General features: G+C 38.9%; 1 protein-coding gene across 1 annotated transcript; it reads right to left on the bottom strand.

Annotated features, from left to right (window-relative positions):
* Nucleotides 1-6672: 6672 nt before the first annotated feature.
* On the bottom strand, nucleotides 6673-7710 carry LOC110914079 (pollen-specific leucine-rich repeat extensin-like protein 1). The gene has a single exon (XM_022158900.1). The coding sequence runs from the start codon at nucleotides 7708-7710 to the stop codon at nucleotides 6673-6675; it is 1038 nt and encodes a 345-aa protein (XP_022014592.1).
* Nucleotides 7711-23019: the final 15309 nt, after the last annotated feature.

Raw genomic sequence — 23019 nt, forward strand, 5'->3', positions numbered from 1 at the left:
GCTAAAAAAGATAAACCTTTTGTTTGGGGTTCCAAACAAGAGGAGTCTTTTCAAACGCTCAAGGACATGCTTTGCAACTCTCATATTCTCGTTCTTCCCGGTAACGACGATTTCATCGTGTATTGAGATGCATCTAACCAAGGTCTCGGTTGTGTTCTCATGCAATGAGACAAGGTTATCGCTTACCCTTCGAGACAACTCAAGATACATGAGAAGAACTACACTACCCACGACCTTGAACTTAGTGCGGTTGTTTTTACGTTAAAGATATGGCGACACTACATTTACGGTACTAAGTGTGTGGTCTTCACCGACCATAAGAGCCTTCAACACATCTTTAAACAAAAAGAGCTCAACATGCGTCAACGCCGATGGGTAGAGTTGCTCAACGACTACGACCGCGAGATTCGTTACCATCCTGGTAAAGCGAATGTCGTGGTCGACGCTCTTAGTCGAAAAACTCATGTAAAGAGTATTTGTTGTTTCCAAATCTTAAACAACCTTCGAGACCGCATTCGCGAGGCACAATACTCATCCGTTAATGAGGACAACTTATACAACGAGATGAAGTTTGGTGCCAAAAGCCAATTTCTGTCCAAATCTGATAGAATCCTTTTATACAACCCTCCTAAAATAATTATACCACCCCTATACGTCCTAAAATACAACCCGTATGCGAGAAACGGCCCAAAATACCTTTAGTTTTATAAAAATAAAATAAAAACAAAAATCAGGTGGTTCTGGCGAGGCGCGACAGACTCCCCTAGGTCTGTCGCGGGGCGCAAGCGAGTGACTGGTGGCGCAACCCCAGCCCGCCACGTGGCACGACACACGGACGACCTATGCTCGTGACTGGCCAAGGCTAGGCCCTAGCCAGCCTAGCTCGCGGGCCGCGACAGCCTACCTTGTCTCCATCGCAGGGTGCGAGAGACCCCTGGTCAGGCCCTATAAATAGATCGATCAACATTCACTTTCAATTCGTTCAAAACTCGATTCTCTCTCTAAAGTTCTGAATTCTAGACATAATGTTTGGGTATTATACCCACTAAAATAGCGAAGCTCTGCCTCAATGTAAGTATCATAACCCCTGGTTACGTATTAGACATGCTGCCCGATTGATCTAGTGCTCCGTAACGCATGTCGAGGCTCTGCCTGACTCAGTCGTTGGAGTTTCTGTCTCAGGGAGGGTATAACTAATGTAAATTGGGTTATTATACTAACGCGTGTGCATTGTTTAATTAATAGATTATAACCAGGAAGTCACAAAGGAAATACCTAAAGTAGCAATGTGAGTAATCTCCTTTTTGTAAACCTTTTTGCAAACTGCTTTTACAAAAGCTCAATGTTTTAAATTATATTTCACAGTGATTGAGTATTTATGATTCTACAATTATCGTCGGTATGTTGGGGTTTTGTATACAAAATTTGTTACTACACTGTGAGTAGTAACATGACCACAAGTCGGGTTGACAGTACCGTGGGTGGTAATTAAGGTAGGAATATAAACAAATGTAATTGCGAGATCGCCCTCAATGTTGTACAATGATAAAACCTGTTTTGATTAAATTGGGATTCACTCGCCAGTATTTCTTGCTGATAAAATGTTTTAAAAACGCGTTTCAGGTCACAAAATGCGAAAGCCAAATAGAAGCCAGCTGGACAACACTGAAGGATTAGAAAAGTGGCTATAAAAGTTACCTAAATAAAGAAGATGTTTTATTTCAATAAGTTAGGGTTTATCCCTATAAACATGTTTGTAATGGAAACTTAGGAATTTCCCATGTATTTAATATTATAAAAATGTGGTATTTTACTCTGATAAAATATTTCCGAACTACGGTCCTAATGTAAATTCCGCTTCCAAAATTGGTAATCACCGATACTGGTTCGCGGCCGCCCGTTCCCAAGTGATTAGGGGCCGGGGGTTGCGACACTTTTACTATCTCGATCGCGTTTTGGTGCCGAACCGTGATGATATTCATGAACTCTTAATGAAGGAGGCACACAAGTCCCGATACTCTATTCATCCTGGTGCAGACAAGATGTACCAAGATCTTCGTATGTCTTATTTGTGGCCCGGTATGAAGAAAGATATCGCCACGTTTGTTTCGAAATGTCTCACGTGTTCCAAGGTGAAAGCCGAACATCAACGTCCCTCTCGCTTACTCGAACAATCAGAGATTCCGGTCTGGAAATGGGAGAGTATAGCGATGGATTTTATCACCAAACTCCCTCGAAATTCGTCTGGTCATGATAGCATTTGGGTAATCATTGATCGTTTGACCAAATCCGCTTACTTCCTCCCCATTCATGAAGACTACAAAGTCGAGAAATTGGCTCGTATCAACACGAATGAAGTCATTTGTTGTCATGGTATTCCCATTGGCATCCTTTCTGACTGTGATGGTCGCTTCACCTCGCGCCATTGGCAAACCTTTCATACAACTCTCGATACTCATACTGCTTTTCATCCTCAATCAGACGGTCAAACAGAGCGTACTATCCAAACCCTCAAGGAGATGCTTCGTTCTTGCGTAATCGATTTTGATGGTAATCGGGGTATACACTTAGCTTTGGTAGAATTCTCATAAACAATAGTTATCACGCTAGTATTCAAATGGCACCATTCGAAGCATTGTATGGTCGTAGGTGTCGTTTGCCTATTTATTGGCAAGAGATCGGAGAAGCTCAAATCACCGGTCCCGAGCTCATAAAAGAGACAACGGACAAGATCTTGCAGATTCGTGATAACCTACTCAAGGCTAGAAGCCGAAAAAAGAGTTACACTGATAGAAAACACAAACCGTTGGAATTTAATGTTGGTGATCACGTACTTCTCAAGCTATTCCCTTGGAAAGGAGTGGTTTGACGTGTCAGAGCGTGTACGAATTTTTAATGTATTTTTAGTACCTTTTTACCCATGAATCAAACTTTAAATTTATAAAACACGATATAAAACTATTACTTTCTACAACACGCTAGGGCAAATGCACCCATCGTTGGCGTAGTATAGTGATGGTAAGATACCGAGGTCGTCCAAGGACACAAGAGCTTTTAATACCAAAATATTATCGACGTCTAATCAAACCAAATATAGAGAAAATTTTTGTTTTTGTTTTTAAATAAGTAAATAAAAATAAAGAAATAAAGTAAAACAGATAGACAAGATAGAATCACTTGGATCTGACTCGTCATTTATGTATCCTTTGATGATTTCCTTTCTTTGGGGTTTTAAAGAGATTATCTTAGTGATTGTGGCATGTCCCTCTTTTGGAGGCAACGCTACCCTTAGCCTATTGGTCTGAGTCAGCAGGGATACAGTCCCGCAAGGCCAGATTAATGAAAGATAATTAAGTAAGTTATTAATGCAAAAAGTGGCATGTCCCTCGTTTGGAAGCAACGCTACCCTCGACCATATTGGTTTGAGTCAGCAGGGATACAGTCCCGCAAGGCCGGTTTAAAGTTTTAATAGTAGTTAATTTATAAGGGATTACAAGCCGTTCTTACTTCCCCTGATTTGATGCTATCTGCCTCAAGGAAAGTCCTACTAAGCTTGTATCAGGTCCACGCAGATCTATACATTGAACGAGGAAAGAACTTTACCCAACCACCCTTCTAACCCATTCCAGGCAGCTAACGCGCTTTATATAGACCGTAAAGACACGAATGAGTGAATCAACGAAACATGAAGAAATGATTAAGTAAAGTTCACCTTCAATATAAAAAACTAGCTATTAAAGTCATTAATACAAACCCAAATAAAAAGTTACCAAAGCTAGGAAATCAAAAGTAATACATAAATGATTTTGTCTTCACCAAGTGATGTGCGAGATTAGCCAAGCATGGCCTTCGTTTGACATAAACTCTTACTAACGATCTTGGATCCCTAGACTACGCACACACTCTAAGGATGGATGATGGATGAAAGTGGTATTGTGGTAGTGGAGTGGTGGCAAGTGTGAGAGAAGTGGTTTGCCAAGGGATGGTTTGTAAATGAGCCAAGCACCTCCTTTTATAGCTGAAAATAGTAGCTTCACATGGCCCCGTGCCTACCAGGCACGGCCCCGTGTCCTTCCTTTGTGTCAGCTGTTTTGCACACACGGCCCCATGTCTTCTATACTTGTTTCGAACCCAGATTTATGAATATGACAGTTGACCACGGCCCGTGCTTAGGGGACACGGCCACGTGTCCCTTGTCGTTTTCTGTTTAACTTTATTCTCTAGGACTCTTGAGTAGGGGCAAGGCCCATGCTCGGCTAGCACGACCCCGTGCTTGGGTTCTGGTCTTCTTATTTTGTCTTTGGGGTGAAGCTTGGAGGGTCGGTATAGCGTGCCAATTTCTTTTCTTCGTAATTATGTTGGTTTTCACTGTTAATTTGTTCCTTTTGTCTGTTTAAGCTCTTTTAATCCTGGAAATCAAAAGTAAACAAAGAAACGCACTTTTTCCAACATTAGTACTAAAAAAGAGTTGTTTTATACCTTATTTGATATGATTTATATGTTGTATTTTGTGCATATAAAATACCCCCACACTTGAATTTTTGCTTGTCCTCAAGAAAAACTCTTATATAATTGTTTACACTCCCTGTTAGGATGTAAGTTTACTTGTTTGTGTTGTTTTTATAGAATGATTAATGAAAGAAGAAAACAGAGGATAATTGCAATGGAAATGAAGGAAAAACTTTATAACACAAACAACGAAAGAAAAGCTTTCATCATAAATACTTTGTGTCGAATGATTTAATTACAAAAGATTCAACGTATGCATGAATTGTTATCTCCCCCTCAGCATGAGCTCATAAGTGCTAGTTGTACAAAATGCAAGTGTGTGAAAGAGCTAATAGAACAGTACAGGCACTGTCTATTTATAGTACTATCCTAAACACTGTAGCATCTTGGCTGACGTCACCTAGACAGTGACAGCTAACAATCTTAACAACCTCTAAACACTGATAATTATAAACACTGTTACAATAGACACTGATTATCTATCTACTAATGATGCTATCCGCTGATGGGCTCAACCACTGATGAAGCTTGAGCAGTGCTTTCCATAAAGGTTGATCAGGCCTTTGACTATGAGTAGTTCTTTGACTTCAACAGATGATTGGTCTTCAACAGACTTTATACTTCATTAGAGCTTTGCACATAACAGTCTTTATAGATCAATAGACTTTGGAGATCATCAGATGATGGATACCACTGTCATTAGAGGGAAATAGAATTCAAAACATTGTTATTAGGATCAGTTGTTGCAGAACCAGTTTTGGCTTTGTATCATCTATTCTTTAGGAAGGATCATATGAGCCAACAATCTCCCCCTAGAACAGATGATGCCAAAACCCTTCATTATTCTTTGATCTTTATTTTCTCATCAACAGTTCCCTGATTTACCCTTTGAATTGGAGCTCAAAATCCAAGGAATTTGTGTCTTCTTCATCCCTGATCAATTGAAGGTTTAATAGATCTTGAAGGTCACCTGCATTCAGACCATATGCAGCCTTCCTTGATAGTTTTTCAACATTACCATCAGATCTGAGCAGAGTCAATACGTGGGTATCTTTGTCAGACTTCCACTTTAGTATTTTAGGATCTGATGGCTTTCTAGAGATAAGATTTATTTGAGATGAGTTTGGGGATTGAGGTCTGCTTGCCAACTGTTTGATAGTGTCAGCAATTTAAGCAGCAAGTTGTTTAGCAACATCATCAACTCCAAATTGAAGTTGGTTTTTGATGGCCTCTTTTCTATGTTCAGTATACCTCTTCTCATCTTCCTCATCAATCTGCTTTTGCCTTTTTAATTGATTCAAGGCACTGATGGGTAAAGAAGATGATGAGAACAGTTTTTTAGGGGCATGGGTCTATTGAGGCCTACCAACAGTGGTTTCAGTGTATACTGGCTTCTGAGGAACCTTTGGGTCTTTCTTCTAAGCTCTTCTAATTTTTTATAGGTCTCATCAACATTCTGCTTTGACCATCTTGCAATTGATCTTGCAGACCCATATCCTGCAGTAACAAGCTCTGCTCTCTTTCTTTCGTACCTCAATGCCTCATCTACATCAACCTTCTTGAATTTATTCAAGTTGGTGCATATTTCTTCATTTGAGGATCTTTGTTCAATATTTCAATTCTGTTAATTTCTTCTTTGAGACCATCAAGAGACCAATCTTTGAATTGGGACTTGTTAGCTTTGTAGGGCTTGGTTTTCATGATGAGATCCAAATAATCAACCCTTAATTCTTCTTGAAGACCAGCATCTGGTGGCAACTTTGACATGGATTTACTGAGGTCTCTAGAAAAGTCTTCAAGTTTCCTGACTTTGCTAAGCCCATGTTGCATCAGACCTTGGTATCTCCTGTCTCCTAACCCTTTACTCTCTTCTTTTGCTATAAGCTCTGCTTGTTTGGCTTTCAACTTCAAATATTCATCTAGATTCTGAGGAGTTCTGAAGCCATATAAAGATGGGAAGGCTCTTTTGGATGGATCCTCTATCTTGTAGAATTGTATCATTTCATCTTGGACTGCAAGCTGTTCCAGAGGATATTAAGTTGCCAAAGGGATGACATGTGGCATGTAACCAATGGGTGGATGATCAAGTGGGGTTGTTTGTGGAGATGATAAGGGTGGAATGATTTGGGTAGGAGCAGATGATAAAGGAATTGGTGATGGAATTTATTTTTCTTCTTCTTCTTCAAGTACAACAAATTTCCTTTTTCTTGCATAGGCATATTTTGGAGGAGGAGGAGTTTTTAATGGAGAAGGTGGTTTAGGTGAAAAGGTTGATTGTGAAGGGAATCTTTGGGGTGTTGGTGGTGGTTGTGTTGATGGTGGAGGATCAAAGTGAATGGGACCAGTGGTTTGGCTAACAGTTGTTGAAACCACTTGTGTCTCAACAATTGATGGCCTAACATCTGCTGATGCTTTTGTAGCGTCAAGATCTGTTGGTTTTGTGGAAGATGGTGGTGGTGATGAAGCTATTTTCTGCTTCTTTTGAGGAGGTTTTTTAGGTGATGGTTTGGGTTTGGATGTGGTAGTGGTTTGATTCTTTTTAGAAGAAGCAGTGGTTTTAGGGAATGTGGCAATTGGTGGTCTGTTGTTTCTAAAAGATTTTCTTCTATTAGAAGTACCAATATTTTCTCTTTTCAGCTTTTCCTCCTGTTCCTGCTTCCAAACATCTGCCTTGCTTTCTGCTGTGTCTTTTCTCTTCTGCTTTGCCAAAATCTCTTCATCTGTCTGTTTATTAAGGGTCTCATCAATTCCCTTTTTCTTTCCAGTATAAGATTTTTCAGAAGATTTTGCAGAAGTGTCTTTGGCAGACTCTAGCTTTTGTTTTGGCTGACCCTTTGGTTTAGCTTTGGGGTCAACATCTAGCTTTCTCATGGAATCTTTCTCCCCCTTTTTGGCATCATCTTGGTCTTCGTTTTCAAAGATAGGTGCAGAGGAGGTGCCAGTGGGTTTTGCAAGGGATTCTTTGATACCCCTTATATCTGCCTGAGTATCCTTGTACCTAGCCTCAACCATAACTCTGATCAATTCCATGTGTGAGTTATGTTGAAGTTCAGCCAATTCCCTTTGAGCTGCTAAGATTGGTTGCACAGAATTCCACAACTCTTGGGTGATTTGCTGATGACTAGGCTGACTTTTAGAAGCCTCCAACACTTGTTTCAACATATCTTTCGTTTCTCCAACAGTATTTTCAAAGGAAGTCATTCTCTCCGTCAATTCTCTATATTTTAATTCATCACCTAACTTAATAGGATCACCTGAATTCCCACTAGAGGTGTTGTATCTGCTTTTGTGATAGGAATAGACTCCAAATCATCATTAGCAGATGCCCCTTTGTCTTGGTTCTGGGGACTTCCCTCTGCAGCAGTGGAAATCTTGGTAGCCACAGCAGTGGTTGCCTTCAATGGAGTCTTAGAAATGAAACTACTATCTAAATGTAAATCAGTGGATGTGACATTTGTAGTAGCTGCTCCACTTGAAATACCAACAAGAATTTTGTGAAATTCAAGTGGTGTAACCTCCTCAACTGTTTGTGGGTTAGCTAATTGAACAGGTTCAGACATCGCTATTGTTAAAGTTATACTCTCAGTAATGTGTTGGTGAGAGGGGTTGTTTCGAGTCTAAATGTCAATAACCTCAAACAGTGGTATGATGGTAGGTGGAATAGGAGATGAAGGGAATGGTGTTGAAAGAGACATTGCCCTGGGAGAAGGGTTTTTGACCATACTCTCAAATGAGGGTATGGCATTATATTGTGGTGTCCATATAAATACAACATGTTCCTTTTGTGAGGAATCATGAGGAGTTTGGTTTTCTGGTTGAGATCTTTCCACTTGTTGTGAGGAAGTAGTAACAGTGGTTTCTAGTGACATTTATGTTGTCACAAGGTTAACCTCTGGGATCTCATCGTCCATAGGACCCGTTTTAGTGGATTTGGTGGGCTTTTTGTATTTGGATTTGGTCTTTTTGGGTTTTGTGTCCCAACCCTCGCCCCCTAACTACCTGGGAACGGGCGGCCGCGGCCAGTTTCGGTGGTATCCTGTTTTTGTCTGATTTGGCAGCGGATTTTACATCAGGACCGTAGTTAGGAAATATTTTATCAGAGTAAAATACCACACTTTCATAATATTAAACACATGGCTAAAACCCAAGTTTTCAGTACACACATTTTCATAGGAATAAATCCTATTTTTATTTAGTAAAAACATCTATCCATTTTAGGTAACTTTATTGCCACTTTTCCAAGCCTTCAGTGCTGTCCAGCTGGCTTCTATTTGGCTTTCACATTTTGTTACCTGAAACGCGTTTTAAAAACATTTTGTCAGTGGGAAATACGGGTGAGTGAATCCCAGTTCAATCAAGTTCTAATAAAAACCATTGTACAGTACTAAGGGCGATTCCGCAATTACATTTGTTTCCAAGTCATATCAATTACCACCACACGGTACTGTCGTTCCGACTTATGGTCATGTTACTCCTCGCAAGGTAGTAACAAATTTTGTATACAAAACCCCAAATTTACCGACTGTAATTGTATCCTTACAAATAATTAATGACTGCTTAATGTATAATTAATTAAGTGAGGTTTTGTAAAAACAATTTGCAAAAAGGAGATTACTCACATTGCTGTCTTAGGATTTTCAGTAAGGATTCCCTGGGAATAATCTATAAATTACACAAATGCACGCTGTTAGTATAATAACCCATTTTAACATTAGCAATACCCTCCCCGAGACTGCATTTCAACGACTACGTCGGGCAGAACCACGACAGCCGTTACGAAACCCTAGATCAATCGGGCAGGATATCTAATACGTATCCAGGGGTTATTGTCACGGCCCTAGCCCCGGTTTGACCAGGTCAAGAGCCGCGGGACAGGAACCCCGTGGTATTTAATTTAAGCGACAGCGGAAGTCTTTAATACAGGATCTTTTAATACTAAAAATGCATGTTTACTTTATTACATAAGTTGGGGGTAAAACCCTGTAATTTATAATAAAGGGATTTCACTGGGAAATCTTTATTTTACAAAACATGTTTCTTTATTTATTTATTTTGAGCCACTTCCTTAAGCTTGTAGTGCTTCACAGCACTTTTCCTGGATCACAACAGATCACCTGAAACATGTTGAAAAAGGTTTTGTCAGCGGGGAAATACTGAGTGTATCATTCTTTTTGTTTAAAGCAATGTTTGGTTATAATTTACAGTATTAAGAGCGATTACAATGTTTATATGTCAACCAACTACCCACAGTATTTGTCACTCGACTCGTTTCTGTGACTGTGGTCATATCACTATTGGGTCCGTTCACCCACAAGTGACGTGTATCACTATTTAGGTCCGTTCACCTAAAAGTGATATGTATCATGATTTAGGTACGCCCACCTAAACTGATAAAAACAATAGTAATGTGCACAATACCCCACATACCGGCTGTAATTGAAGACTACAAAGACTTAATCCCTGTAATTACAACTTTGGAAAATAATTTGGAGTATTGTAAAACAGTTGACAAAAATAGAATGACTCACATTGCAGATTTATGCGGGCGGAGTTTAATCTACTGATTAGCCTGTTTAACCTAATTTAAATGACAATGCACACGAACTGGGTTAGTAACTAATACAACATTTACGACAATTCACGAGATTAAACCCTCACAACAAATGACAAAGTGCAATACTTAAACATCCATCGAATTAACGACGAATGACGAAGTATAAACTCAATTTGAGCGGCACTTAAACATTTGTTGGATAGTTTCAATCGATCGGACGTTGAATCGTAATAGCGATCGAGTTATTACCCTGTTACTGCGGCAGCGTTTCGTGATTTGTGTGTTGTGAAGTATTCGAACTATAACTCAGTGTATATTTGGAATTTGAGCGTCGTTCCAACTCCAGAATTCAAGTCCCAAACACCCTTATTTATACATAAAATTTGACCCCCCTCGCGTGACGCGAGGGGTACCCTATGGGCGTCGCGTGGCGCGAGGGGTCACTACCTACCATAAGGTAGCCCCGTGTGTTTGTAGGCTTGCTGAGTCGACGGAATTGTAAAATTCGATTTTGACAGCTTTTTTATTGGATAATCGTAACTAGGGTTTACCCCCTCCCCCCCCCCCTGAGTTTTAGGGGCCCTGATCCTGATTCTGATTGTTATGAAAATTTTAGGGTTTATGCAGAATTACTTGGGTTTCTCAATTAGGTTTTCCTTATTTGGACAATTAACATAATAAGTAATTATTTTAGTGAGAGTTGTTACATCCTCCCCACCTTAAGAAAAATCTCGTCCTCGAGATTTACTGGAATAGATGAGGATATTTTCGCTTCATTTCTGATTCCAGCTCCCAAGTATATTATGGTCTTCTCTTTGAATCCCACTTGACTTTGACTAATACTAGTCGTTTGTGCTTAAGAAACTTGATCTTTCTATCTTCTATTTGCAGTGGTTTCTCCATAAATTTCAACTTGTCGTTTACCTCTATATCTTGAAGAGGTACTACCAGGGATTCGTCCGATAGACATTTCTTGAGATTGGATACATGAAACACATCATGTACTCCAGCTAGTTCTTCTGGTAGTTGTAAACGATAAGCAACTGGTCCTATTCGTTGGATTACTAAGAATGGTCCTACGTATCTTGGACTCAGTTTTCCTTTCTTACCGAATCGTACTACTCCTTTCCAAGGAGAAACTTTCAAAAATACTTTGTCTCCGACTTGAAACTCTAGCGGTTTGCGGCGATTGTCTGCATAGCTTTTCTGACGATCTCGAGCCGTTTTTAGTCTCTCCTTGATTTGAGTTATCTTTTCAGTGGTTTCTTGCACAATTTCAGGACCTGATAATTGACTTTCTCCTATTTCTGCCCAACAAACTGGAGTTCTAGACTTACGTCCATAAAGTGCTTCAAATGGGGCAGCTTCAATGCTTGAATGATAACTATTGTTATAGGAGAATTCAATTAAGGGTAAGTGGTTATCCCAATTACCACCAAAATCTATCACACATGCTCGGAGCATGTCTTCCAGGGTTTGTATCGTCCTTTCACTTTGTCCGTCTGTTTGAGGATGATATGCAGTACTTCAATTTAGTCGGGTTCCCATTGCTTCCTGAAAACTAGTCCAGAAATGGGAAGTGAAACGACTATCCCTATCCGATACAATGGAGAGCGGAACTCCATGTAAGGATACTACTTCGTCTACATACAACTTTGCTAACCTTTCCTTGCTAAAGGTTTCTTTCATGGGTAGAAAATGAGCTGATTTGGTTAATCGATCCATAATTACCCAAATCGCATCATTACCTTTTCTGGTTTTGGGTAACTTAGTAACAAAGTCCATTGTTATGAGTTCCCATTTCCATACAGGCATTTCTAGTTGTTGAAGTAGACCTGAAGGTTTCTGGTGTTCTGCCTTTACTTGCGAACAAGTAAGACATTTAGATACACATTCAGCTATATCCTTTTTCATTCCTATCCACCAAAAATTATTCCTTAAATCTTGGTACATCTTATTGTTACCTGGGTGCATGGTATACCTAGATTTATGGGCTTCCTCTAAAATCTTATTTCTTAAATCTCCCTGCTTAGGTACCCAAATTCTTTTCTGGCGGAATCTCCAAATTCCATCATTTCCTCGCTCTAACTCTTTTATTCGTCCTTTCATTCCTTTAGCATCGTCTTCAATTGCTATTTCTTGAATTTTCTTTAGTTGTTCCATTAAATCTAACTGCATATTTAATCTAAGAGCACGGACTTGCTTTTGCTTTTCATGATACTTACGACTTAGAGCATCAGCGACTACATTTGCTTTCCCTTCGTGATATTGAATATCACAGTCGTAGTCACTTAGGATTTCCATCCATCTTCTTTGTCTCATATTCAACTCTTTTTGCCCAAATATGTACCTTAGACTTTTATGATCTGTATAAACAGTAAACTTACTTCCATACAGATAATGTCTCCAAATCTTAAGGGCAAAAATTATAGCTCCTAATTCTAAATCATGAGTCGTATAATTTTCCTCGTGTTTCTTCAATTGCCTGGAGGCATACGCAATTACCTTCTTGCGTTGCATCAACACACATCCAAATCCTAATTTTGAAGCATCACAATATACTTCAAAATCTTCAGTTCCTTCTGGCAAGGCTAAAATTGGAGCATTTGTCAACCTTTGTTTTAATATCTTAAAAGCTTCTTCTTGTCTAGGTCCCCATTCAAACTTAACTGCTTTACAGGTTAGCTTAGTCAAGGGTACAGCTATCTTAGAAAAATCCTTAATAAATCGTCTGTAGTATCCAGCTAAGCCTAGAAAGCTTCTAATTTCCATAGCTGTTTGCGGAACCTTCCATTTGGTAATTGCTTCTATTTTAGAAGGATCTACGTGAATACCTTCATGATTTACCGTATGTCCTAAGAATTGCACTTCTTGCAGCCAGAATTCACACTTCGAGAATTTGGCGTAAAGCTTTTCCTTTCTTAACAAAGTTAAGAGTGCATGTAGGTGCTCACAATGTTCTTCTTGACTTTTGGAATAAATAAGTATATCGTCAATAAACACAATTACGAATTTATCCAAGTATGGTTTACAAATCCGATTCATCATGTCCATGAATGCTGCAGGAGCATTTGTTAGTCCGAAGGGCATGACTGTAAACTCATAATGACCATACCTAGTTCTGAAAGCAGTTTTAGGTATGTCTTCCTCCTGTACTTTCAACTGATGATATCCGGAGCGTAAGTCTATCTTAGAAAAATACCTAGCTCCCTGGAGTTGATCAAAAAGATCATCAATCCTAGGTAATGGGTATCGATTCTTAATTGTAACCTTATTCAGTTCCCTATAATCGATACACATTCTCATCGATCCATCTTTCTTTTTCACAAACAACACTGGTGCTCCCCAAGGGGATGAACTAGGTTGCATAAATCCTTTGCTTAGTAATTCATCTAACTGCTTTTTCAATTCTAGCATTTCAGTGGGTGCTAGCCAGTAAGGTGCTTTGGCTATTGGCGTAATTCCAGGAATTAGATGAATCCTAAACTCTACTTCTCTATCAGGTGGTAACCCGGGTAATTCTTCTGGGAATACATCGGAATATTCTGAGACTACTGGGATTTCCTAAAGTTCCTTATTCTTAGTGTTAATGATTACTTAAATTATGTACACTACTTCTTGTTTTCTTGAATAACTAGCTAACTTCATTACTGAAATGAATTTCAGTGGTTTTCGAGGTTTATTTCCTATGACTGAAATTACTTCTCCTGTAGGTGTCTGGATTTCTACGGAATTTTTATCACAGAGAATTCTAGCATGGTTGGCTACTAACCAATCCATTCCTAATACCACATCGAATCCGGCTAACTTCATAGGTAACAGGTTTGCAGAAAATTTATGTCCTAATAGTTCTATCTTTCCTTCTTGCAAAACCTTATCTATGTCAATAGAATTTCCATCTGCCGTTTCGACTGTAAAAATCTGCCTAAGGGTGGTTAAGGGTAAATTAAGAGCTTGGCAGAATGAGGTATTAATAAAACTTTGGTTTACACCAGAGTCAAATAATACTTTTGCAAACACGTCGTGAACTAAGAACGTACCAGCTATCACATCTAGAATGAGTTCTGCTTCTTGAGTGGTCAGCTGGAATGCTCTGGCATTCTTTTTGGTAGTTCCGTCGGTCGTCTTAGCTTTGTTGTCTGCTGTTTTAACCAGTTTAGGGCATTCTGTCTTGAAATGTCCGATTTCTCCGCAGTTAAAACAGACTGTTGTCTTCTTTCTGCAATGTTCTTCACGATGTCCTGCATCTTGGCAAAAGTTACAGGTTTCATTACATCTTCCAAAATAATTCTTTCTGCAATTCCTGCAAAAAGGCGGATTTGAGGATTGTGCTGTTCCTCTCTTCTTAGCATTGCTATTATTACCCATACGAAATCCTTGGGTAATTTTCTGAGCCAAATCCTTCTTCCGGTTTTCTTCTCTTGTACGTACCAGTTCGTCAGTTAGGGTGTTAGCTAATTCTACCGCATCATCAATAGTGCGAGGTCTCGCAGCCTTAACGATATTACGGATTTCGCCAATCAATCCCCAAATATAACGGGAAATAAGCACCGGTTCTGGCGAAGCCAGGGTTGGTACCACTCTCGCATATTCGAAGAATGTTGAAGTATATCCTCGACAGTCTACACCCACCATACGATGGCTCAAGAACTTATTTGCCATTTGTTCCTTTTCATATTCGGGACAAAATTTTCTTTCCATTAACTGCTTAAATTCTTCCCATTTCATGGCATAGGCCATATTTCTTCCTTTGGCTTGGAGCACCGTATTCCACCATTCTAGCGCCCCTTCTTTAAAAAGATGCGAAGCATACATAACCTTGTCTTCTTCAGCACATTTACTTATCATAATTACTGCTTCGGTTTTTTCTAACCAACGCAGTGTCGCAGTCGCCCCTTCATTGCCTGCAAATTCAGCTGGTTTACAAGCAAGAAATTCTTTGTAAGTGCAACCAGGCGTTGCAACTTTCATTTTCTTAGGGAGTGGGGCCTGCAGTGGATCATTGTTATGATTATCATGATTGCCGCCTCCGTTTATGCTATTACTGAAATTATCTTCCTGAGTACGTTTACTAGGAATGATTTGTTGAGGTTCAGCAGGTTTTTGGGCAGCAGCCAGGATTGCTGGAATAGCATTGGCTATCCCTTGAGCAACGATATTCTCGATATCTTGCCTAGTCATAAATTGATTTTCCTGATTTTGCTCAGATTGATTCACTTCATTAACTGGTTCGTTACCAGCGTTTTCCATCTGGTAATTATTATAAATATAATTTATTAGTGTCAAATAATCGATAATTAAACATAATAAAAATAATTGCACATCATCACACAATTTTTACAACACACGTATTGCCAAAATTGTCGATTTCTCGACTTCCATTTTGATAGATTATATTAGGCATCCGTACACACTGTTTATCTTACAACGTTTTATTCCTGAGCTATTTTACAGAGTTATATTTTTTTTATTTTTTTACTACTGTTATTATACAAACATAACCTCCCATCCCCACTATTCCTTTGTCAACTGGCCTTTTAGTAGCGACGTTCCCTCTCGTCGTATTTCCAGGAGAATTGTTCTCCCATTTCCCGGATCCTATTCCCTGTACTTATCAGCTCTTCGCCAAAATGGCGGAGTTCGGCTAGGTTCTCATTACTCATCGGTGGGTTTGGTATAGATTCTGGGTCGAACTGAGGGAAAAAGTCATAAGGATTATTAAGAAGGTTTTGAAATACCCAGTCGTTAGTCCACCACTCATCCATTTGTCCTAAAGGTCGGGTATGGATCAGAGGGTCTGGAATAGCTGGTTCCAAATTCATTGGAAGTTGGGTTTCAGCAGGATAAGGGTAGAGATTGTTGGTAATAGGTCTAATGAGATCACAGCTTGCCAGTAGATGATCTAATTCCTCCTGGAATGTAATTTCTTCAGTTTGCTTAGAACTTTCCCCGATTTCTATTCCTGTTTGCCTAGAATTTTCCCTTATTTCTATCCCTGCTGGCCTAGAACTCTCTCCGGTCTCGATTCCTTTTCCTTTATCCATAGGATTTTCTATTTTGGGGATTTTCCTAGTTGCTGGTTTCCTCCTGCGCACTTTCCTCCATCCTACATATCTTCTTCTTTTCTTAAGCTTTGCTTTCTCTGGAGGTGGAGCTTGAAATTCCATAGGTTCCTCCAAATCAGCAATGTAACCAGTGAAGTCGTTGGAAACTTCTATTGGTACAGGATAGAGATTGAGATTTTGAAGGGCTTCAGATAACTCATCATGCTGTTTAGCATATATGCAAAATGCACACAAAATCCTAAGTTAAAATTTTATAACAAAATTGCACAAATAACATTTAAGTATTATTGTATACCGTGTAATTATTTTAATACAAAGAACAACTGAAATTTAAACACACTAGGATTTATTGTAACTTATTTATTTACGGGATAACTTTTCTTTAGAGCTTCTGGCTTGTAGGTATTATAGGTTCTAATACTGATTTAAAGGTTTGCATTCACTGCTACAGTGGCTAACATGTAAAGATCTGCCCATTTTTCATCTACTTTGTCTTCCCAAGGTGGATTATTGCCTATTTCCTGGGTTTCCGGATTAAACCTCACTTTCTTTGGTTGGGATTTCTTTCCTTTCTCTTGAATTTTCCTAATAATCAAATTTCTTTTACTGGGAGAAAGTGGCTTTTCAAACTGGGCTTTACGGATAAATATTCCTTCATCCATATCTGCCGGGTATTTTGAGGGAGTTCCTTTTTCTTTAAGTGAGGTATCTAATTTATGATAAATAGCCGAATGTCTTTGTTTACCCATACTGTAACTAACAGATAATCAGTTAATAAAACACATAATCACAGAATGAAAATCAGAAATTTAAGTATTTCCCCAAATACTTTAATAGGCTTAAATCAGTGGCTCTGATACCACCTTTTCCTGTCACGTCCCTAGCCCCGGTTTGACCCGGTCAATAGCCGCGGGACAGGAACCCCGTGGTATTTAATTTAAGCGACAGCGGAAGTCTTTAATACATGATCTTTTAATACTAAAAATGCTTGTTTACTTTATTACATAAGTTGGGGATAAAACCCTGTAATTTACAATAAAGGGATTTCACTGGGAAATCTTTATTTTACAAAACATGTTTCTTTATTTATTTATTTTGAGCCACTTCCTTAAGCTTGTAGTGCTTCACAGCACTTTTCCTGGATCACAACAGATCACCTGAAACATGTTGAAAAAGGTTTTGTCAGCGGGGAAATACCGAGTGAATCATTATTTTTGTTTAAAACAATTTTGGTTATAATTTATAGTATTAAGAGCGATTACAATGTTTATATGTCAACCAACTACCCATAGTATTTGTCACTCGACTCGTTTCTGTGACTGTGGTCATATCACTGTTGGGTCCGTTCACCCACAAGTGACGTGTATCACTATTTAGGTCCGTTCACCTAAAAGTGATATGTATCATGATTTAGGTACGCCCACCTAAACTGATAAAAAAATAGTAATGTGCACAATACCCCACATACCGGCTGTAATTGAAGACTACAAAGACTTAATCCCTGTAATTACAACTTTGGAAAATAATTTGGAGTATTCTAAAACAGTTGATAAAAAGAGAATGACTCACATTGCAGATTTATGCGGGCGGAGTTTAATCTACTAATTAGCCTGTTTAACCTAATTTAAATAACAATGCACACGAACTGGGTTAGTAACTAATACAGCATTTACGACAATTCACGAGATTAAACCCTCACAACAAATGACAAAGTGCAATACTTAAACATCCATCGAATTAACGACGAATGACGAAGTATAAACTCAATTTGAGCGGCACTTAAACATTTGTTGGATAGTTTCAATCGATCGGACGTTGAATCGCAATAGCGATCGAGTTATTACCCTGTTACTGCGACAGCGTTTCGTGATTTGTGTGTGTTGTGAAGTATTCGGACTATAACTCAGTGTATATTTGGAATTTGAGCGTCGTTCCAACTCCAGAATTCATGTCCCAAACACCCCTATTTATACATAAAATTCGACCCCCTCGCGTGACGCGAGGGGTACCCTATGGGCGTCGCGTGGCGCGAGGGGTCACTACCTACCATAGGGTAGCCCCGTGTGTTTGTAGGCTTGCTGAGTCGACGGAATTGTAAAATTCGATTTTGACAGCTTTTTATTTGGATAATCGTAACTAGGGTTTACCCCCCCCCCCAAGTTTTAGGGGCCCTGATCCTGATTCTGATTGTTATGAAAATTTTAGGGTTTATGCAGAATTACTTGGGTTTCTCAATTAGGGTTTCCTTATTTGGACAATTAACATAATAAGTAATTATTTTAGTGAGAGTTGTTATAGTTATAATACTTACAACGGAGCAGAACCTCGTTACCCGTGTATAATGCCTACACTTTAAATTTTGAGATTGAGAAAAGAAATCTGAACGAATTCGACTGAAGGCCGATGCCTCCTTTATATAGGGCCTGATTCTCACTTTCTCGCGGCCCGCGTAAATGTAAGCAAAGGCTTACGCGGCCCGCGTGGCCTAGGGGTCTAGGTATAGCTGATCCGGGTCATCGACTAGGTTCAACACGCGTCGGCCACGTGTCAGCACCGGAGCTCGCCTGGTTTTTAAGTTGTCGCGGCCCGCGTAAGATGTAGCCATGGGCTACGCGGCCCGCGACAAGGTGAATTTCTTTTTTTTTATTTTATTTTTAATGTTAAATCATAATTTGGGCTCGGTTTTCACATACGAGGTGTATTTTAGGACATATTAGGATATTTTAAATATTTTGAGGGTGTCGAAAAATATTATGAGGGTGTCGGTTTAGGGTTGTTATATCCTCCCCACCTTGTTTTAGAGCTGGTCCTTGAGGTCTACTGGAACAATTGTGGATATTTCCTTTGCATTTCTGATTCAAGCTCCCACATATATTCTGGTCCTCTTTTGGAGTCCCTTTTCACTTTGACCAGAACTAATCTTTTATGTTTAAGGTTCTTGACTTTCCTGTCTTCAATTTGTAGGGGTCTTTCTACAAATTTGAGTTGTTCATTTACCTCTATGTCCTTAAGAGGTACTATGAGTGATTCATTAGCTAAGCATTTCTTGATATTAGATACATGAAATACATCGTGTATTCCTGTCATTTCCTCTGGCAGTTGTAGCTGATAAGCTACAGGTCCTATTCTTCTAATAATCTCAAAAGGTCCAACATACCTGGGACTTAGTTTTCCACGCTTGATGAATCTTACCACTCCTTTCCAAGGAGAGACTTTTAACAATACTTTGTCACCTACCTGGAATTCTAACGGCTTGCGTCTGTTATTCTAACGGCTTACGTTTGTTATCAGCATAGCTCTTCTGTCGATCACGTGCTGCTTTCAGTCGTTCCTTGACTTGAATGATCTTGTCGGTTGTTTCCTGCACTATCTCAGGTCCAGATAGTTGCTTTTCCCCAATTTCTGCCCAACAGATTGAGGTTCTACACTTTCGTCCATAAAGTGCTTCGAATGGTGCAGCATTGATACTTGTGTGATAACTGTTATTATAAGAAAATTCTATTACATGTAAGTGATCGTCCCAATTACCTCTGAAATCAATTACACAAGCTCTAAGCATGTCTTCCATTGTCTGAATTGTCCTTTCGCTTTGTTCGTCTGTTTGAGGATGATAAGCTGTGCTTAGATTCAGCTTGGTTCCCATTGCTTTTTGGAAACTTGCCCAGAAATGAGTGGTAAAACGGCTATCCCTATCAGAAACAATTGGTAAAGGAATTCCATGTAATGAAACTATTTCATTTACATATAATTTAGCTAGCTGTTCCATGCTGAAAGTTTCTTTCATTGGTAGGAAATGAGCTGATTTAGTTAGCCTATCTACAATCACCCAGATTGTATCATTACCTTTTCTTGTTTTGGGTAATTTTGTAACAAAATCCATTGTTATCAATTCCTATTTCCACACTGGCATTTCTAACTGTTGCAGTAATCCTGAGGGTTTCTGGTGTTCGGCTTTGACTTGTGAACAAGTTAAACATTTAGAAACATAAGCTGCTATATCCTTTTTCATTCCTATCCACCAGAAATTCTTTCTTATATCCTGATACATTTTATCACTTCCTAGGTGCATCGTATATTTAGACTTATGGGCTTCTTCTAATATACGATGACGCAGGTTCCCTAATTTAGGTATCCACATTCTTTTTTTATGGAATCTCCAAATTCCATCTGTCCCTTGTTCTAGTTCTTTAATCATTCCTTTTAATTTTTCAGTATCATCCTTGATTACTGATTCTTGTGTTTTTTTCTAATTTGATCATTTAAATCTACTTGTAGATTTAATTTAAGAGAACGTACCCTTTTTGGCTTTTCGTGATATTTTCGGCTTAAAGCATCAGCCACTACATTGGCTTTTCCTGCGTGATACTGGATATTGCAATCATAATCACTAAGAATCTCCATCCGGCGTCTTTGTCTCATATTCAACTCTTTTTGTCCAAACACATATCTTAAACTCTTATGATCTGTGAATATGGTAAACTTACAACCATAAAGGTAATGTCTCCAAATCTTAAGGGCAAAAATTATAGCTCCTAATTCTAAATCATGGGTTGAATAATTTCTTCATGATTCTTAAGTTGTCTAGATGCGTAAGCTATAACCTTTTGACGTTGCATTAATACACATCGATAACCTAACTTAGAAGCGTCACAATAGACTACAAAGTCCTCAGTTCCTTCTGGTAACGCTAGTATGGGTGCATGGGTTAATCTTTGCTTAAGAATTTTAAAAGCTTCTTCCTGTTTTGGTCCCCATTCAAACTTAATGGATTTACATGTTAACTTAGTTAAGGGAATGGCTATTCTAGAAAAGTCTCGAATAAACCTTCTATAATAACTGGCCAATCCTAAGAAACTTCTAACCTCGGTCGGCGACTCAGGGGTTTTCCATTTGGTAATCGCCTCGATTTTTGTTGGATCCACATGAATTCCTTCATGATCGACTAAGTGTCCAAGAAACTGTACCTGTTCTAACCAAAACTTGCACTTTGAAAACTTAGCATAAAGCTTTTCTTTTCTTAATAGACTTAGAAGTAAGTGCAAATGCTTTGCATGATCCTCTTTACTCTTAGAGTAAATTAGAATATCATCTATGAAGACAATTATGAATTTATCCAAATATGGCTTACATATTCGGTTCATCATGTCCATAAATGCGGCTGGGGCATTGGTTAAACCAAATGGCATGACAGTAGATTCATAATAGCCATACCTTGTTCTAAACGTGGTTTTAGGAATGTCCTCTTCCTATACCTTTAATTGATGATATCCTGATCTTAAATCGATTTTAGAGAAAAAACGAGCTCCTTGCAGTTGATCGAACAGATCATCGATTCCTAGTAATGGGTACCGGTTCTTAATCGTGACCTTGTTCAATTCACGGTAGTCAATGCACATACGCATCGATCCGTCCTTCTTTTTGACGAATAAAATCGGTGCTCCCCATGGCGATGAGCTTGGCTGTATGAATCCTTTCTCCAATAATTCATCTAATTGTTTCTTCAGCTCTTGCATTTCAGCGGGTGCCAAACGATAAGGTGCTTTGGCAATCGGTGCCATTCCTGGTAGTAGATGGATTCTGAATTCAACTTCCCTGTCTGGCGGTAGCCCTGGCAATTCTTCTGGAAATACATCTGAAAACTGAGACACTACTGGAATGTCTTTTAGTTCTTTTCCTTTAGTGTTAGTGATTATAGAAATCAAATACACTATAGATCCTTTTCATATATAACTTGCAGTTTTCATCACAGAGATGAATTTCATGGGTCTAGATGGTTTATCTCCTTTAATTGTGATCTTTTCACCTCTTGGTGAATTTACTTGGATTGTCTTTTGATCACACAAAATACTGGCTTTATTAGCTATCAACCAATCCATTCCTAATACAACATCAAATCCTGCCAGATTCATTGGGTAAAGGTTTGCAATAAATTTTTGATTTAAAATTTCTATTCTTGCTCCCTGCAAGATTTCAGAAATCCTAACGGTTTCTTCATTTGATGTCTCTACTAGACATTCTTGTGGGAGTTTATTTAATGATTGATTTAGAAGTTTGCAAAACATAGTATTAATAAAACTTTGGTTTGCACTAGAGTCAAATAATACTTTAGCAAAAACAACATTAACTAAAAACGTACCAGCTATCACGTCTGGAATCATCTTGGCTTCATCTGCAGTTAGAACAAATGCTCTAGCATTTTTAGGGTTCTTGTCGTTCGTAGCTGGAGCCAATTTTGGACAGTTCGGCTTGATGTGACCTTTTTCTCCACAATTGAAGCACGGTCCATTAGTAGGTTTCCTTCTGCAGGTTTCTTCCTTGTGCCCTGGTACTTTGCAGAAATTGTAGTAAGTGGAGCATCTTCCTGAATGCTTCTTTTTGCAGGCTTTGCAGTATGGTGCAGAGGTAGAACCTACATTCCTACGGTTAGAATTTCCAAAACGAAATTCTTGGGTAAGTCTTTGGGTTAGGTTTCTCCTCTGGTCTTCTTCTCTAGTATGGATTAATTCATCTGTCAAGGTATTTGCTAGTTCTACAGCTTCTTCTATGGTTTGAGGTCTAGCTGCTTTGACTACATGCCTAATCTCTCTAGTTAATCCCCAGATGTGTCGGGAGATTAATACTGGTTCAGGTGATACAAGGGTTGGCACTATTCTAGCATATTCAAAGAATGTAGTAGTATAACCCTTACTATCTACCCTGGTCATTCTGAGGTTCAGGAACTTATTCGCTATTTGTTCCTTTTCATTGGGAGGGCAGAATTTCCTTTCTACCATTTTTTAAATTCCTCCCACTCCATGTTGTATACCCTATCACTTCCTCTTGACTGGAGGATAGTGTTCCACCATTCCAAGGCTGAGTTTTTAAACAGATTAGAAGCAAACATTATCTTGT

The sequence above is a fragment of the Helianthus annuus genome, chromosome 15, assembly GCF_002127325.2.
Source record: "Helianthus annuus cultivar XRQ/B chromosome 15, HanXRQr2.0-SUNRISE, whole genome shotgun sequence".
Taxonomy (NCBI): domain Eukaryota; kingdom Viridiplantae; phylum Streptophyta; class Magnoliopsida; order Asterales; family Asteraceae; genus Helianthus; species Helianthus annuus.

What these genes read in the sequence shown, in the direction of transcription:
- LOC110914079 (XM_022158900.1), bottom strand. Translation starts at nt 7,710, where the DNA reads ATGACTTCCTTTGAAAATACTGTTGGAGAAACGAAAGATATGTTGAAA.